At 41.9% G+C, this 19,631-nt stretch overlaps 1 protein-coding gene across 1 annotated transcript in view; it reads left to right on the forward strand.

Moving 5' to 3' along the window:
- eif2b3 (eukaryotic translation initiation factor 2B, subunit 3 gamma) overlaps positions 1 to 7,742 on the forward strand; it is a 41,019-nt gene extending 33,277 nt beyond the window's left edge. The window contains exons 11-12 of the mRNA XM_061839197.1: positions 1,609 to 1,712; positions 7,593 to 7,742. Coding sequence (XP_061695181.1) covers positions 1,609 to 1,712; positions 7,593 to 7,645 — 157 coding nt within the window. The 3' untranslated portion in view covers positions 7,646 to 7,742. The remainder of the gene's footprint in view (positions 1 to 1,608; positions 1,713 to 7,592) is intronic.
- The last annotated feature ends 11,889 nt before the right edge of the window (positions 7,743 to 19,631 follow it).

Consider the following 19,631-nt stretch of genomic DNA (forward strand, 5'->3'; position numbering starts at 1 on the left):
GATTAGAAACGAGCTCATTGGAGGAACAGCCAAAGTTGGATGTTTTGGCGACAAGCTTCAAGAGAGCAGACTTGGATGGTTCGGACATGTTCAGAGGCGAGAGAGTGACTATATTGGTAGGAGGGTGCTGAGGATGGAGCTGCGAGAGGAAGACCAAAGAGAACGTTGATGGATGTTGTGAAGGAAGACATGAGGGCAGTTGGGGTTAGAGAGGAAGATGCAAGAGATAGGCTTAGATGGAAAAAGATGGCACGCTGTGGCGACCCCTAAGGGGATAAACCAAAAGGAAAAGGAGAATAAACTCAACTCACTTCACAACAAGCAGGAGTTTGGTCAATAAATCTTCAGATGTTGTTTTATGCCACTTTGTTGTTTACTGTCACACTAAACAAATGACAAAGAGAAATATGTGTATTTAAAGCCACACATCTTTGCCTGCCGCTAACTGAATGCTAACACACGATGTAAAATGACATGGACATGGTAATGATTACCAGTTATAGTTGTGGTGTTGTCACCCTTTAAGCAACAGTCCCCCAACACAACGATTGAGTCCCCAGCGGGAACACTCTCCAGCATTCCTTTCAAGGACTTCAAAAAGGCTGAACTGAACGAACCCCAATGTACAGATGCCAACGTAATGAGGATGGTTCCACCTGCTCTGCGCCTCTCGCCGTGGGCAACTCCAGAGTGAAAAAGTGTCTAACCCCTCTCGAGAGAACTGGTACCAGATCCCAAGCTATGTGTGGAAGCAAGGATGACCATGTCCAGTCAGAACTTCTCGACCTCGCACACCAACCTCCTTCCCTGGCAGAGAAATAACGCTCCAGTTTCTGTGGCTGAGGATCAGATCGCCAAGGTCTCGGCCTTCAGCAGCCACCCAGCTCACGCTGTCCCCAACTCCGATGATCCCCTCCCACAGGTGGTGAGCCCACGGGAAGGGGGGACCCACATTACCCTTTCAGGCCATCCTAGGCTGGACCCCATGGGTGCAGACCCAGCCACCAGGCACTCGTCTTCGAGCCCCACTCCAAGCCTGGCTCCAGAGTGGGGGTCCAGTGACCTGCAAGGGAAAACGTGATTCCATCAATTTACTCATAATAGGGGGTCTTTTAGCCATGCTTTGTCTGGTCCCTCACTTAGGACTTGTTTGCCATGGGTGACCCTGCCAGGGGCATAAAGCCCCGGACAACTGAGTTCCAAGGATCAGTGGGACACACTCACCCCCTTTACCCCGATAAGGTGACGGCTCAAAGAAAGGCTTATACTATTATTCTTATATTATTATACTTACTTTTATTATTATATAAGGATTATCGTGTGCTATTTTCCTGGGCTTGACTGGATTCATTGCATTTCAATTCATTTTGACAGGGAAAGATTTTTTTTAGATATGTGTTGACATGGATGGAATTAGTCATATCCTAAGGGACCACTTGATTAGGTTCTTCGGGACAAGTGCTTTAAAAAAATGGATTCATGAATAATTATGACGATCCGTAGTAGTAACACGCCCTTATTAAGCAGAACAAACGGGCCAAATTGATTTGACAGTGATATTCTGCTTTAACCGAAATACTAAATGAAAAAAATCGACACATCTTCCAGGTGCAACGTCCAGGGCAGCGTGATCTGCAGCAACGTCGTCATCGGCCGAGGCTCGTACCTCAAATACTGCCTGGTGGGAAGCGGACAGCGGATCGAACCGGCGGGTGAGCACCCAACACACTCAGTAAAAACACAAAAGTTGCAATTTTTTGGTTCATGCGACATATTTAGAATTTTCGAATGGAAAAAGATTCCACGCCGCAATATTCAATACTTAAACAGATGTTTATGGTTTTACAAAGCTTTACGAAAAAAGAAATATTACCGTCCTTCATACTCAATCTGATGTAAATAGCAGAAAAATACCACAAAATGCGACTGAAGGAATTCAACGTTCAGTTTCCTCTCAAGCAAAAATATACGTGTGGGGTGTCTGGTGGAAAATTGGCCAACGCGGGATTCCCCCCCCCCCCCCATGATCAAGCGATTGGATTTTTTTTTTTTCATGTTCTTAATCCTCTTGTAGCCAAAGCTATATGGGAGTATGTTTGTGTGCATGCATGAGTGTCAGTGAATGTGTGTGTGTGTGTTTGTGTGTCACATTGATGGAGAGGTTAGAGAGCAGGGCCAGAACAGGACCACCCGGAATTCAACAGCAGCGCCCTCCAGCCACGTCCAGCACACACATGCACGTTTAGAGAAAGAGACACACGCTCGGGCCACCAGACCACCGAACCGCCTAATTGAGTTAACAATAGACCGCTTTTAAAAAAAAACTCTACTTTGACTCTTGCTTTAGTTTTCATCTTCACCTAAATTTAATCTCAATTTGAGGGGAACAACAATGAAACTCACTAAATTGATCAAAAACAATTCATGTATTTGGCCTTTCATAAGAAGCTTTTTCGTCTGGTTATTTTATTTCCAAATCCAGGAAATTCCTACTTATAAGCATTCTTCAGTCTCTAGTCATGTTGTGTATTTATAAAGGAACAAACATCAGTACGTTCAGTATTTGTTCCTAATATCTCAAAAGTCAAATCTACTTGGATCCAATGGAGATATTGTTTGTCCTTAATCCACAAAAAAAAATAATAAAACGGTCCAAAACAATGTTCTGCTTCATCAAATATCAACTAGTCAAGCTCCATAACACACTAGAACAAGGTTGACCAGACTTTTTTTTTTACCCCAAGATCTACTCAAGCAGCGACGTCGGGGAAGGCGGTGTGCCATTGCTTTATTTTTGTTTTGTTTTTTTAGAATGACCAGTGATGAAATAGAATGACCAAGTCACAGAGATCTACCCACGATGAAAATGCTAAACGTATTTATTTCAAAGTATATTGAGGATTCTTTATGTGTAAATGTATGTTTGTGTGCCTTGCATAATCTCAAGAGCCAATATTACACAACACAACAAAATTAAGCTATAAACTCTTTTTGTAACTATCTGAGTTCACGTTGACGATCACGAAATGTGGTACGAATGAAAATGCACAAATGGGCTGTGTCACTCACGTCAGTGGATTCGTCCACCTGCAGTGAGAAACACCCACAATCTGAGATGTGGGACACACAAACCAACCCCCTCTATCCCTATAAGGTGACAAACAGATTCTCATTTTTGATTTTGAAGTGAGCATATTATAGAAGGAATTCTGCCTTTAGGACAAGTTTTTTGGTTGAGGTCTTAATTTTAACCTCAATAGCAGTGCAAGATTCACTTGGTGCACACTTATTTTGCTTGATAATGATTTCAGTTTTTTTCCTCTTGCCAAGCCACGGTGAACACCCAAAATGTCTAATTAGTTGTGTGTGTGTGTGGGGGGGTTTGAAGGTAACAACCACTCCCAGTGTTTAAAGTCAAATTATTTCAACCATAAATGCATACCAGCAATATGGTTGATACCTCTGAGTAGGGGTGCCCGGACCTTTTTACCACAAGATCTACTTTTCAAGATATTTCCGTCTTATTTTTAAAAGATCGGAACAACGAGCCAGCTGTGCCTCTTTTGCCATCTCTCCGTCTTGGGAGGACTTCTCGTTAAAGATGATGTGATGAACCCGGAATTCGGTGGCGGCTTTCGCTGTTGAACTATATTGTGTGAAAAGTGACTGCTGTGCGGCCATTTGGGATTTTAGTTCGTTCACTTTTCTCATTCTCAGCTCGCTTTTTGGCGGAATGTCAGTGTCGTATTTTCCATAAACAGTTCGAAAATGCCGCGACAGATTTCACTACACTGGCAGATGAGGCATACGCACTTTGAAAATGACACCGTGGAAAAAAAAGTCTGCCTCCCATTCCGCATGAAAGTGATACGTTTTTGTCTTCTTTAAATTTAGAAATACTACATTGTGACAAATTAAGCAAATTTTATTTTCAGATCGTATCATAGTTATCGTCTGTCTTCATTGAATGTGTGATTGTTTTCGAGATCACTGTGCTAAAAAGGTTGGTTCCCTCTGGGTTTTTATAAGTGGAGCATCTGCCGAGTGCAACAAATCAGATAGCGTGTTTTGGCACGGTTGCCGCTCCTGGCAAAGCGCACGTTTGCTAACATGATATCATTCAATCCTTGAAACGCGCTTGCATAATTGTAGCGCAAAAGCCGTCTGGCCAAAGTTCTGTCAGATCAAGACAAAGCTTTAGCTTTTGTGTCTTCAATGGTCTGAAGTGCAGTGTGTTTGAGGAAAGATTTGTTTTTGGTGCATCAAGACGGGCTACCGGTGGGAATCTAATCATTTTACCCACACGTTTTGTGAAAGTCAACTAAAAAGAAACTCAGGTATCAAGTGTTGCAAAAAAAAAAAAAATGTCCCCAATATTTTTATCTTATTTTAGGATTCACATGGCTGAGGTAGGGGAAATGAAAAGGAGGTCTGGGAGGGCAATAATAACAGGAGGAGGGAAGGAGGTCACATGGTAATTAGGAAGGAAGGCAGGATGATGGGTTGGAATGAAGGTGGCTCGGATTTATGGAAGGGAAGACATAATGGATGTGGTAAGAAAGGGAGAAAAAAAGGCGGGACGCTGGGTTAGTAGATCGGCTGGTACGTTAGAAGGAAGGGAAGCCGCGATAGAAGCGTGGTAGGTGAGAAGAATGGCAAGACAGTAGGTCAGGAGGAAGGAAGAATGGAAGTGTGGTGGAACAGTTGCTAGCACTCAAGAGAAGCGGTGACAAAACCTGATAGGTACCATACAGAAGAAATGTAGCTTTAAAGAGGGAGAAACCAGAATGGAGAACTAGTGGGAAGATAAGATAAGATGGTTGCACAGTGAAGAAAATAAGTACTGTCCTGGGCTGATTCCTCACCTTTCTAAGGATCGTTGAGACCCCACGAGTGATAGCTTGCATGGGGCTCCACTCCAATTGAGATTGACCGTCAAGTTTAGCTTCTTCCATTTTCTACTGATTGCTCCAACATTGGACCTTTTTTCACCAAGCTGCTTGGCAATTTCTCCGTAGCCCTTTCCAGCTGTGTGGAGTTGTACAATTTTGTCTCTGGTGTCTTTGGACAGCTCTTTGCTCTTGGCCATGTTACAAGTTTGAGTCCGACTGATTGTATGGGGTGGACAGGTGTCTTTATGCAGCTAACGACCTCACACAGTTGCATCTGATTCAGTATAATACATGGAGTTGAGGCAGACCAGCAGGTCTTTGAGGGTCAGAATTCTAGCTGATAGGTGTTCAAATACTTATTTGCAGCCATATCACACGAATAAATCGTTCAAAAAAAATCATTGTGATTTCTGGATTTTTCTACTTAGATTCTCTCTCTCATAGTGGACATGCACCTACGATGAAAATTTCAGACCCCTCCATGATTTCTCAGTGGGAGAACTTGCAATATAGCAGGGTGTTCAAATACTTATTTTCTTCACTGTATGTGTATGTGTACAAAGGACGAGATCAGAAGTTTGCGGAAAAAGCAACAGAATGAAGTAAAAACAGGAAGGACAAATTGATAGTTAAGTGGACAAGAAAGAAGTGGTGTAGGCAGTATGGAATTAAAGGAGTGCAGGAGGTAGAGAAGAAGAATGGCTGCAAGAAACTGCTTTACTTACTCATAGATAATTGAATTCATTAACGTAATGGAAAAGGTAAGCGGTTAACGTAGCAGCAGTGGAGCTGGATTGGTTGAAGGGCCGCTGAAGGCATTACACTATCAGTACTTCTAAAGCTGCGAGGAGGCACGGACCACCCAGACTGTCCGCCACACACACACACACACACACACACACACACACACACACACACGCACGCACGCACACACCCATACGGCCGTCAGGTTTTGATGTTATTGCGTAGACACTGTACCTCTGTGCTGTGAGCTTTGTAAACACACACAAAGATTGGGTGTGTTTTGTATAATTGCGTGTTGCCAGTAATATCAGTCAGTAACTAATCAGTCTCGCAGTCTTTTGTGTATCATTACGGGGTCATCCACGTCCACTCTGTTGTGTGAAACAATAGGAGCAACAATAAGCCACAAGGCAACACTCCCCAGTGATTGTCAACCAGTGTGCCGTGGAAAATTATAACATTTGACATGAAAACAAATACATTTATATATACAATAAATAATGGCCTTGGCTCCATAAAGGTTGGAATTCACTGACTTAGCCTCATGCTAATAAAGACTGCAAAAGGCCATAAATGGGCGAAAGAATAGCATGTAATATTCCCCCCTTTGCGTTAGTAACATGGTCACGGGATGAATTAAAAATTATGTATCAAGACAACAGTGTACAATACAACAATGTGAAGAAATTATTTTGTAGCCCAATTACTGTCCCTATCGTAGTTGATGTTGAATGTGCACCTTTAAGAGGCGCGTTGTTCACCCCAGTTGTGGCGTATATGAAACTTAGCCATAACTACACTTTTTGTTCATAACATAAAGCAACAAATAATAATAATGAAAAATCGTCCAAATGACATCTTGAGTAGGGTCACTTATGTGTCAAGGTATCAATGTAAACAGGTTACAGACAACTCATTGCAATAAATTGAGCAGGCTTGGTCCAGGTGTCCCACAGCCCATTTGTCTCCTTATCCACACAGCTGAGGGGGAAAAAGCGCATTTGTGAAGAGATTCCTTCACACTAGAAGCCGCTTGGCGTGAATGGAACATTATTCTCGTTCGGCGTTTGCTTTGGACCGGTCCAGATGTTGGGGCTCGGAGGGCTCGAGCGGAGGCGTGTGCAGCGGCTGCAGGCAGACGTACTTTCAGGCATCATCTGTTTCCTTTGCGAGGTTCAGGTAGCAGGCGGCATGAGCTAAGTCTCGCCGCTCCGCATCTGCTTCTGGGACTCATCGCAGATGCGTTTAAAAGTGTCGGAAACGACCGAGCAGCCTTTGTTTTGCGTTGAAAAAGGTGTTTTAACGTTATTACACATTTATTACACGTCTTTTCATTTCGTTGTTTGCTTAACAAATTGTTAGTTGTTTGCCTGATGTAATTTTTAATGTTTTTAGAAAATGAAGGGGAAAAAAAACCCAACAAAATCAACAAATACGTTCATTTCCCGGTTACCACAACCTGGATGACTGAGCGTCGATCCAGACATGATGAAAAAAATCTTTTTTTTCAATTCTTATGTGTGGTGTTTGCTCAAGCTTTTCTGCACACTACGTACATCAGAATGTAGTTTAGAACGTCATTACACAGTTATTACACTTATTTTGATTTCGTTGTTTGCGAAACAAGTTGTTAGTCATTTGCCTAATATTGTAATTTTTTTTATGTTTTTAGAAAATGGGGGGGGGACCAACAAAATCAACAAATGCGTTCAGTTTCCGATTACGTCATTTTTAAAAATACTTTTAAAAGTATTTATGTATTTTTTTTTCCTTTTACTTCATATAGTTGTTAGTTGGTGTTCTGTTTAATTTGTGTATGTGTGTCTGCGTGTTTCAAAATATATCCTTACTGCTGAGCTGTAACATTATAAAAGAAACCCACCCTTAATATGAGCCGCCATATCTTTTGTCTTCCATTTTGACTGTCATAATTTTGGTTTTTTTTTGTGTTTTTAGCTGATAAGACCAACGAGGTCATCGTTGGGACAGACCAAATGATGGAGATCTAAGCGGCCTCACCTGATCCACCAGGACCTGGATAATACTTGGTGACACACTTTCCGCAGTCCTTTTCCTAAATTGTGTTTCAATAAAAAGTCCAATCCACTCGAGTTTTCCTTATTTTGCCACCGCGGCGCGTTTGTTTTTTACCGCGCACTCGTAATTGCCTTCCTCCACGATCGAGTTCCACTTCCACCCTCCTCCGCGGCGCGAGTTTGGCGTCGCACGCCGCGCAGCTGTGAAAACCAAGAGGAGGCGAGCAAAAAGCGGGTGGGAGTGGTGACCAGAATGGAGTGGGGGGGTTCGTTTATTTGTACACAAAAATGGTGTATGTGTCGGTCGTGGACCACCCAGCTTGATCCTGTATCAGTTAACACCGACACCCCGCCCTCGCGCACACTCTTCGGAAGAGGAAGCGTACTCGCGGCCGACGCCTTTCTTCTTTCTTTCCCCCACCCCCGCCCCTGCCCCCACCTCATCTTTTTTACCCCCTTTGGTGTCACAAGATTTATCGCGTCCCTTTGGCGAAGCGTTTCTTAAATTACAGGTTGGAAGTTCTTTATTCACCGAGGGAGACGACGCGAACAGAGTTGTCTGTGCGGACGCTTTGTGTGCGCTCGTGATTTACGACGGCCTCGCTTTCCTTTTGTGTCGGAGGCTTTTGCAGGAATAGAAAAACAACCGGGGATGATTTTTGATGTGTGAGTAGCGGTCGGTGGAAAGCCTTGCTTGGTGAGCGACGGGTAAAACCCTTACATGAAATTTGCTTTAAAAGCCCCCCTACCCCCCTTCCCAAATGTCCCCATAAAGTCACAATGGTGGCAGTAGCCCATCATGCGGTTTCATCAAAACCTTTCGAAACCGCCAGACTCTTTTCATAAATCTTAATTCCCATGTGGTCACAAACAAAAATCTCGTCCAACGCATCGGACGATTGAGGCTGTTGGGGAAAATGGTAACGTGCACGAATCGCAAAACGTATTTCTCTGGTGAAATTTTAGATTGAACCTAATAATGCACAATAACCTTCTCGAAACTTTTATAATCGTGCAGTATTATCATAGACATCTGATGATTTGGCCTTTGCTAACTTTTAATAACAATAGTGTGGAGGCCTCAAACACCCGTGAATTTTGCTTTTAGTGAGCAAAAAGTTGTACTACCGTAATTTCCGGCCTACAAGCCTCGACATACATCAGAATGTAGTTTTCAACGTTATTACACAGTTATTACATTTCTTTTGCTTTCATCGTTTGCTTAACAAATCGTTAGCCTAATGTCATTTTTAATGTTTTTTTTTTTAATTAGAAAAAAAACAATCAACATAAGTGTTCATTTCCCGATTACCAACGGGATGAGACTTTTCCCAATGGACTTTATCTTGAAAAAAAACTTTATACACTTTTTTTTAGGGTTTTTTTTTTTTGTAGTTACCATAATTTCCAGCCTATAAGCCTCGCTTTTTTTCACATGCATTCAACCCTGCGGTTTATGCGGTGATGCTAACTGCCGCAAGGGGGCACTCGAGCGGAAAAGGTAAGAATGAGACCAGTGGAATATATGTGCCAAGGAACTGACTTTTACCAGCCCTGTTTGCGCTGCACTAGTGTTAGCGCTGTGCTAGCATGTTGCTGCTGGTTTACTGGCGTGTCTCAGTGATATTTACTGGTAAGTTTTATCTTAACCGGCCCTGTTAGCGTTAGTGCTAGCGCGGCACTAGCAGTACTGCTAGCTTTAGCGCGGTGTTAGCGTTATAATTAGCACCGCGCTGGTGTTAAACTCTTTCTGTGTACTGTCTTTGTAAATATGTCGCGTTACAATGTTTCAATGTTACTGCCGTGTATCAGTGATTTTTACTGATATATATTTTTTTTAACCGGCCCTGTTAGCACAGGACTAGCTTTAGTGTTAGCACGGTGGCGCTTGGGTTGAACGCTCTGTGTACAATATTTCTTTGTAAATATCTCGTGTTTCAATGTGGGCGCTCGCGGCTTTTACGCAGCTGCAACGTATGTATGTACCAAATGGTATTTCCTTTACAAATGTACTGCTTGAGGCCGGGAATTACGGTACTCTACTGAAACTGCTACAAGTACTGAAACACAGAGTAGTTGGACATGCATTTTTATTTTTAGGTCGGTGATTCGTCCTATGGACTATTTTCATTCATATTTCACGTTTACTGAGGCAGCATGAGAACAGTACATCCCAAATACGAGAAAATGTTTGTTTGGAAAAATACAGTATGTCCCATTTATTGTCATTGGGTGGGTAATGTAAACTCCCCCCTCTGTCTTTGGGGTTTGGACTGTTCCAATGGAAACATATTGACTCCAGCCACAGTGTCTTATGTTTGAAAGGCACACCTGAACGTGTGAATATCCAACAAAGTGCGACCCACATTGAAGCCTGTGACACGATGCCCTCTTTGTTCCCATTTTTCGCCCATCACACACGCTGACCTCACGGCAGCTGCCCGTGTTTGCATAAAGCTTTTGTATGTTTGTACAAAGACCCCGGAGTCCCCTCGAGACAACGCCGCCGCGGCCGAGCCCACCTACCGGTTCGTCGGCGTGTTTGCTCATGTGTACGTTTCACACATTAATGCCGACGTTTACCTGCGTGTGGCCGACGTTAATCTGCCGTCTCGTAAATTCATCGCGCCGCTGATTTTGTGCATCTGCGCCTGTGTGGGAGTTTTTAAGTTCTGGACCTCAGATGTCGTTTTGACCTTGTTTTCTTAAGTTTTCTCACGTCAACTTTTTCCCTTTGTATTTTGACATTTTCCTCTTTAAATTATGACTTCGTCCCAATTTTACAACGTTGTTCTTCACAGGAAAAAAAAATATATTTTTGAATTTTGTTGGTTGAATATTTTCCCATTATTCTGTTTTTAATGATGATTTCTCCACTTAAAATTCGACTTTTTACTCATAACGGTGAGACATTTTCCCGATGGTCTTATACTTTATCTTGGAAAAACTTTATACTCCATTTTTTTTTTTGGGGTTGTAGTTACCGTAATTTCCGGACTACAAGCCGCGACTTTTTTCACAGGCTTTCACCCCTGCGGTTTATGCAGTGATGCGGCTGATTTGTGCATGTTTTCTAACGGCCGCAAGGGGGCACTCGAGCGAAAAAGGTAAGCGTGAGACCGGTGGAATATATGTGCCGAGGAAGTGACTTTTACCGGTCCGGCCCTGCTAGCACTGCGCTAGCGCGTTACTGCCGTATCTCTGTGATTTTTACCGGTATGTCTTTTTTAACCAGCCCTGTTAGCACGGTGTTAGCATTAGTGCGGTGCTAGCATTAGCATTAGCGTGGCGGCGCTAGTGTTAAACTCTGTGTAGATCTTTCTTTGTAAATATCTCAATCTATGTATGTTTCACTGTAGGCCCTTGCGGCTTTTACACAGCTGCGGCGTATGTATGTACCAAATGGTATTTTCTTTACAAATATACTCCTTATGACCAGGTGCGCACTGTAGGCCGGGAATTACGGTACGCTTTAAAAAGTTCACATTTCGGAGATGAAGCCTCAAATAACTGTCGCAATGATGCGTGTCAAAAGACATTTCAAGTTATGTGGCGGCATCCTACATGAGTTGTTGTGGAGACAATGATCATCTGGCATCAATGTCCCGCTTTGAATGGGGGGAATCGAAAGAGGAATGTTCGCATCGGGGTTGTTTTCCGCATGGCGCGGTCGCCTCGAGTGTTCCAAATGGGTGTCGACAGTTGATCGTCCAGTTGTGATGTTGACACCCTCTGATGTCTCAGATGTCCCTCCAAAATAAAACACAGCTGTTGTTACTGGTCGGTCGTTGCCGCCGCCGCGCTAACCCTTCGCACTCGTCGCGACGCGCAGCACGTGTGGTCGCGGCGATTCGGCTCTCACCGGGCCAAAGTTTTGCTTGTATCAGCCTTTGTGTGTGTGTGTGTGTGTTTTCTTTGAAAAGTAATGACAATGATTCCTGGGAGTGAAAGTGTAGAGTTGCAATGAATCACTCCAAATAAGAACATTTGTGGAGAATATCAGTTGCTCAGAGGAGGAGTGTTGTGACCTTCCTCGTGTCAGATTCATGAGGTGAGACGTGAACTGCCAGCGCAAGGACGCCTCAGATGTTTTACTTGGACGCTTTTCATTTAAGAATGAAAACTTTTTAGCAGGATGCACGCGTACCCCTTTTTAGCATCTTTTTAAAAAGTGAGACCACCCCACAAAAAAAAAACCCCAAAACTTTACACGCTTGCTACTACAACACAACGCACACACAACTGTTATCACCATCGGCACTCTGGAGTTTCTTCCACCGAACCAGTTTTCCTTTTTAATAGCAAGACTGGGAAATCTGCTTTATAAGGATCATTTTTTTAACGGGTTCTTAAAATGTGTTGACTGTAATGTCTTAATCGTGTGGGAAAGGAGAGCCACACTCGCCGATCCACTTTACAGCCATTTATTGAACACCAGGAGAACAGTAAAGCGGAATATTTCAAGGGACACGCCGACGCTGGAGCTGCTGTTGGCTACCGCTTACATTCACGCAGACTTGGTGACATCCTACACCCCCTACCCATGCTCCACCTCTCAAAGGCACATGCAGAATTTTACAGACACTACAAAAGGTACAGTATTTTTTATACATTTTTATGCTTGCAATTTTCGGTGTATTTGAAGCTGTCTTATAATGAATTTAATGTTTGTGGTTTGAGTCAAGTCATTTGAGCAAATATTCTCTGCTATAGTGGATCGAAGGCCAAATAAAACAAAACCAAAAAACAGCCAGACATATTTTGCAGAAATAGCCAGACAGCTAAATTTAACGTTTAATTTCACACTTGATGGGTTGGCAGGCACTCCAGCAGCCCAACTGTTTTCATACAAAATTAATCTTATCATAATTTACAGCCTATAAGGCGCACCTTTTTTCACACGCTTTCAACCCTGCGGTTTATGCGGTGATGCAGCTAATTTGTGCATTTTATTTCTAATGTCCGCAAGGGGGCACTCGAGCGGAAAAGGTAAGAGTGAGACCAGTGAAATATATGTGCCAAGGAAGTGACTTTTACCGGTCCGGCCCGGTTAGCGCTGCGCTAGCGTGTTACTGCTGTGTCTCGGTGATATTTACCAGTATGTTTTTTTTTTTAACCGGCCCTGTTAGTGGGACGTTAGCATTAGCTAGCGTTAGCTTTAGCACGGCGGCGCTAGCCTTAAACTCTCTGTGTACCATATTTCTTTGTAAATATGTGGGCACTTGCGGCTTTTACACAGCTGCGGCGTATGTATGTACCAAATGGTATTTAGTGACTTTTACCGGTCCGGCCCTGTTAGGTTAGCGCTGCGCTAGCGTGTTACTGCCGTGTCTCAGTGATTTTTACCAGTATGTATTTTTTTTACCGGCCCTGTTAGCGTGGCACTAACTTTAGCGCGGTGTTAGTGTTAGCGTGGCGGCACTACCATTAAACTCTCTGTGTACTGTCTTTCGTTGTAAATATCTCGTTTCTCAATGTGGGTTTTAATGTGAGCACTTGCGACTTTTACACAGCTGCAGCGTATATGTATGTACCAAATGGTATTTCCTTTACAAATGTACTAGGTGAGGCTTATAACCAGGTGCGCTCTGTCGGCCAGGAATTACAGTAATATAATATATTCACTTGTTTTGTTTTGTTTTGTTTTTCTTGTAGAAATGAAGCTTAAAGAATCATTTCAGCAGATAAGGCAGCACAGAACCTGGACGTGGAGACAAAAGTGGACACGAGTAGAAGGTAGGGTGGAGTTGTAGCTTTAAGTAGGGGAGGTGGAGGGGGGGGGGGTTGGTCGAGTAGCTGGGTGGCTTCATGGCTTGAGGGCTGATCGTGGGTGAGCAGGGAAACACAGAGCAAGGGAGCGGCCCACCCAAGTGGCAGTCACTCAGAAACCTGTGTGTGTGTGTGATTGTGTGTATTTTCCTATTTGCGTGTGTGTGTGTGTTTTGTGCTGACCCTGACATATTAGCACAACACTTCCTCAATTTGTCTTCTGTGTTCTCCGGCCACAAATGAATTTCCTCCCTCCCACTTTTTTTTTCTAACCCCTTCTTCCACACGCTACCTTTCAAGATGTCCCCCCCCCCCCCCCCCGACCCCCTACTCAACCAGCCCACCTCCAACAAACACATAGCAACACCACCCCAACCAAGCATCCCCCCCCCCCCCCCCCGTCTCTAACTTAAACATCTGAATACATGCGGCCTTTTTACAAGCGCTTTAGTTGCAACGTTTGCTTATGTTGCTGGCGGTGTGTGTGTGTGTTTAGGCGACGATACCATGTACGGCATCGCAACTTCACTGACACACACTCAAACAAAGGCAGACATGCCTGTCACAGTGAAGGCCCCCACCCCCCACCCCCAAGCTAATTAGCTAAACATTGGCTGGGTGGTTGATTGAATCACATCTTAAATGGCCTTGCCTGCAAAGTCGATGGAAGAAACACACCACCGACTCGATTTACACTCGCAGGAGGGCTTTTTTTCTCCTTTCGCTCTCCTTTATTCCATCCCCATACTTAGAAATTAGTCTTTCGCTGTCCACGTTGGGTATTTTGTGACCAGATCTTGATACAATCGGTCTTTATTGTTTTAATTTTTTCCAGCAAAAAAAAAGGAAGAAATTAATAAGGAAAAGAATGTAGATAGCGCTGGTCGTAATCAAAAGTAAAAAGATAAAATGTGTGATATGGAGGGGAAAAAAAAAGTAGCCATGGACAAATTCTGATCCCATAGCATTGATAGTCACAACATAATAACCCTTTAAGGCAAACTCATTTTTCTCGCGGGCCACATTGTCATTACGGTTTCCCTCAGAGGGCCGTGATGACTGTGAAACAATACAAATATTTAATCGTCTTTACATCATCAATTTATGATCAACTTTTGGAATCAGAAATCAAGGGTCATGTGTTTTTCAACTATTCATGTTTGGCAACACAAAAATGCTTGGAATATCTCAACTTTATCATTTATGATGCATGGCAATTTGAAATTTGTGTACATATTTTTACATGATTAATCGAAATTGACCTTGTAGATTTGGCCTTGCGGGTCACATAAAATCACGTGGTGGGCCGGATCTGGACCCAAGGCCTTGAGTTTGACACCTGTGCTTTAAGAAATGAATACTTACTTGAACACAAATGGTGTGTCAACACATGTAGATGGACAATTTTAATGATAAAGACACATTTTCTTTATCCCGCTTAAAAAAAAATAATATTACTGCTTCATTGGGTCACAAATTGAATCCATGTTGCAGAAAATGGTCGGAAAGTGCTTTGATGTTGCAAAAATAAGGTTAGAATCTTGGGGGGAAAAACTCTTTAGTTACTGGAAAAAAAAATAATGTTATATTAGCATATGATTAAAACAGGAGCATTGGAGCAGTATTTAAAAAGTTGAAAAAAAATCTATTATAATACATATAACGTTTTTTCATGGTTTAGGGTTTAGGGTGAGGTCTGAGGTCAACTCAGCACCATCCTAATTGTTCCCTTTCCTCAGACACGAGTGAATGTTGCAAATGGATTTTATTGACAAAATATTTTCCCTTCTGTTTGCTCACATTGTCTCAAACACACTGAGAAAGTTGTGAGGTTTGTTTTAAGAGCGCAGGTCCGGCTCGGCGTCGCCACCTGCTCCCCCCTACGCAGCCCCCCCCCCCCCCCCCCCCGCCCCCCACAATACCTCTGTTACAAGCGCACAAACAAAGACTTAACACAAAAAAAAAGTGGGTTTCTGTGGTTTTTGTGTGTTTTTGGCCCCCAGAAAAGGCGACCATTCATTAGGGCAACAAAAGGCGCCGAAGAAATGCATTATCATAATTAATCTTGTGCCGAGACCGTGGGTGGCAGCTTCGGCTCCTCTCCGAGACTGACAAGAGGCGTTTTGAAATGGAGGTGGGAAAAAAAAAAAGTAGCCATGGACAAATTCTGATCCCATAGCATTGATAGTCACAACATAATAACCCTTTAAGGCAAACTCATTTTTCTCGCGGGCCACATTGTCATTACGGTTTCCCTCAGAGGGCCGTGATGACTGTGAAACAATACAAATATTTAATCGTCTTTACATCATCAATTTATGATCAACTTTTGGAATCAGAAATCAAGGGTCATGTGTTTTTCAACTATTCATGTTTGGCAACACAAAAATGCTTGGAATATCTCAACTTTATCATTTATGATGCATGGCAATTTGAAATTTGTGTACATATTTTTACATGATTAATCGAAATTGACCTTGTAGATTTGGCCTTGCGGGTCACATAAAATCACGTGGTGGGCCGGATCTGGACCCAAGGCCTTGAGTTTGACACCTGTGCTTTAAGAAATGAATACTTACTTGAACACAAATGGTGTGTCAACACATGTAGATGGACAATTTTAATGATAAAGACACATTTTCTTTATCCCGCTTAAAAAAAAATAATATTACTGCTTCATTGGGTCACAAATTGAATCCATGTTGCAGAAAATGGTCGGAAAGTGCTTTGATGTTGCAAAAATAAGGTTAGAATCTTGGGGGGAAAAACTCTTTAGTTACTGGAAAAAAAAATAATGTTATATTAGCATATGATTAAAACAGGAGCATTGGAGCAGTATTTAAAAAGTTGAAAAAAAATCTATTATAATACATATAACGTTTTTTCATGGTTTAGGGTTTAGGGTGAGGTCTGAGGTCAACTCAGCACCATCCTAATTGTTCCCTTTCCTCAGACACGAGTGAATGTTGCAAATGGATTTTATTGACAAAATATTTTCCCTTCTGTTTGCTCACATTGTCTGAGAAAGTTGTGAGGTTTGTTTTAAGAGCGCAGGTCCGGCTCGGCGTCGCCACCTGCTCCCCCCTACGCAGCCCCCCCCCCCCCCCCCCCCGCCCCCCACAATACCTCTGTTACAAGCGCACAAACAAAGACTTAACACAAAAAAAAAGTGGGTTTCTGTGGTTTTTGTGTGTTTTTGGCCCCCAGAAAAGGCGACCATTCATTAGGGCGACAAAAGGCGCCGAAGAAATGCATTATCATAATTAATCTTGTGCCGAGACCGTGGGTGGCAGCTTCGGCTCCTCTCCGAGACTGACAAGAGGCGTTTTGAAATGGAGGTGGGAAAAAAAAAAAGTGTCGCTCTGGGTAACTTGTTGCCTTTTCATTGATATCGGCCTTATTATTATGATTATTGAAAAGTAGCGAGAATAGAATACTCCTGTTCTTCTCCAATATCTCAGGGAAAATGAAGCGGAACACCCAAGATGAAAATGTTTGACGTCAAAGAACTGCTTATTAATAAGCTTTGCTTTTCTTTGCTCTGTCATGAGTTTTAGTGACTAGTCAGTTTTCTTTGACCTACATTACACTGAAAACTCTAATATTGAATCAAAGATCATGAATGTTTAAATCTGGCTATCATAAATTCGGAAACTTGACAGAACAAAACTGGGATTAGAGAAAAGTTGATCAAATATCTCCCATCTTGAAATGAAACGTGAAAATAGCTTGTAAAGCGTAATATTACTGGAATAAAAATGTGATGATGACAGAAGTCCTTATTTTACGACAAAGACGGAATAAAAGTTGTAAACTTGTGAGAGTTACAAGAAAAAAAAATCATAATGTTACAAGAAAAAAAATTCAATATGTTTTGAGAAGTAGTCTACTTTTATGAAATGTTACAGAAATAAAAACTTATATGTTTAAGAATAAAGTCGTCATCTTGCAAAATGAGATTTTGAACGTTACCCCCAAAAAAACTAAATATTACTATAAAAAAAGAACCCTGTGAGTAAAAATATTGTGAGGAAAAAACAAAGACAAAAAAAAGTACATTATTTTTGGAGACAAAGTCAAAGTTTTTCAAGAATAAAGTTGAACTCTTACAACAATGATAATGTAATATTATGATAAAAAAACAACTTTTCATTGCATTAAAAAATGTTAAGGTGACGATAAAGCCATAGCATTAAATTCACAATGTTACAAGATTAATTTTGTAATCTTGCAAGTAAATTGTTGCCACTTAACAAGAATAAAGTCGTAATCTTCTGAGGGGGAAAAACTGCTACAAGAAAAACGTGCAATGTTGCAAGAAAAAAAAAAGTCAGCGTTTAGTGTTAAAAGTTGAAATATTTTCGTCTAACCCACCTTTGGCCCACAGTCGCAGCGCCCGGAAATAGTGTTACATGACCCCAAAAAAAATGTAATAAAATTACGTTGAAATAATTGTTCAAAAAAGTTTCAATAATGATAGCATACAGTAATTGTGTATTTAATCAGTTTAAACATCAGTGAAAACAAAATTGCCCAGATCTATCTATCTATCTATCTATCTATCTATCTATCTATCTATCTATCTATCTATCTATCTATCTATCTATCTATCTATCTATCTATATCTATCTATCTATCTATCTATCTATCTATCTATCTATCTATCGAGCTGGCTAGCTAGCAAGCTATCGATCTAGCTAGCTTTCTATTTATTTATATTGTTGGGTGTCAATAGCAAATATCAACCCACTCGGAATATGTTGACGTCAATTTATCTAAAACTAATAAAAAAATGTCATGTGTTTAATCTTTGCCATCGTTTGAGCCCATAAAATAATTTTTTTTCCACCCAGTTCACAATCGAAGAAGGGTCGAAAAGTCATTTTATGCGCGATTCTTCTTTCTTTGCAAAATAAACGCGTCGTGGGTCTGAACTTTGAGGGTGTTGGCGCTTGCAAGGTCGGCAGGATGCCAGAGGTGTTCCGTAGGACCCCCCCGTGGCGCGCGCACACAGACCCCGGATGGATGGATGGATGGATGGATGGATGGATGGATGGATGGAATGCGTACATGTGTGGTAGTTAGAAGTCTGGATGGGGAAGAGGAGGGGAAATCAGGGTTGCGGGAAAGATGAAGGCATCAAGACGAGTCAAAAGTAGAGAAGAGGGAGCATGTGGGACACAGTGAGATTCTTGGGGGGTGGGGGTGGGGGGTTGTGTACGTACTACAAGGCGCTGCGGTGGCAGTTATCTGCGCGGCGCACGGTCATCTCAGACGGTTTATTTATCCAAGGCCTCTAGACCAGGCCTCGGACCTCCCTGAGTTTGTTAGGCTTGAAGGGGGCCCCGACCGCACAAGCCAATTCCTCGCATTCCACTTGGGCTCCCATCTCCAGCTGCCCGTTTCCCTCTACCACGCTGAACCGGAGCGGGGGCGGTGGGAGGGGGGACATCAATCCACAATAGAATTTGAGGTCTTGTAGCTGCACCATTAAGACATTTATTGACCAAATATTGCTCGGAAAAAAAAACAGCCTTTTCTTCAGTAACACACATTGGTCAACCCTCACGGAAAAAAAAAAAAAACATTGAAATAATACTGCCAGACTAATGTTGTAGAATGAGGAGAATAAATCATGGTGGTGGGGTTGGGGTGGGGGGGTTACGAACGTGAGTAAAAAACAAATTTTTTTGGGATATTTAAGTCCTAATATGAGAAGAAAGTATGACCAAAAAAAGGACTTCACAATGATACGTATACATCTTCTTTTATGAGAATTACATTCCTAATATTACAAGAAAAAAGGTAGAATTTGTGATATTACAATAATTCACATTTATGAAACAACAATTGTAAAGTTATGAGAATGAAGTTAAAAAAAGTTATTACGAGAATGATTTCCTAAGAGAATGAAATTGTGATATTATGATAGAAATGTCTTTTTTTATCTTTTTGCCAGAATAAAGTTGTATTAGCTACAATAAAATAAGTAATCATTTTATGAAAATAAAGTTGGAATAGTTTGATGGGAGGGAGACATTTTGTAAGCATTATGTCTGAATATTGTAAAGGGAACAAGTGGTAAAAGGAGAATAAAATTGTTGTGAAATTAAGATTGTTTTTAGGATTATTTCATCAAAGTACTAATTTTTCTGAGAATATTTAATATTTTGAAAATAGTCTTTATATG

Source organism: Syngnathoides biaculeatus, chromosome 13, assembly GCF_019802595.1.
Source record: "Syngnathoides biaculeatus isolate LvHL_M chromosome 13, ASM1980259v1, whole genome shotgun sequence".
In the NCBI taxonomy this organism is placed as follows: domain Eukaryota; kingdom Metazoa; phylum Chordata; class Actinopteri; order Syngnathiformes; family Syngnathidae; genus Syngnathoides; species Syngnathoides biaculeatus.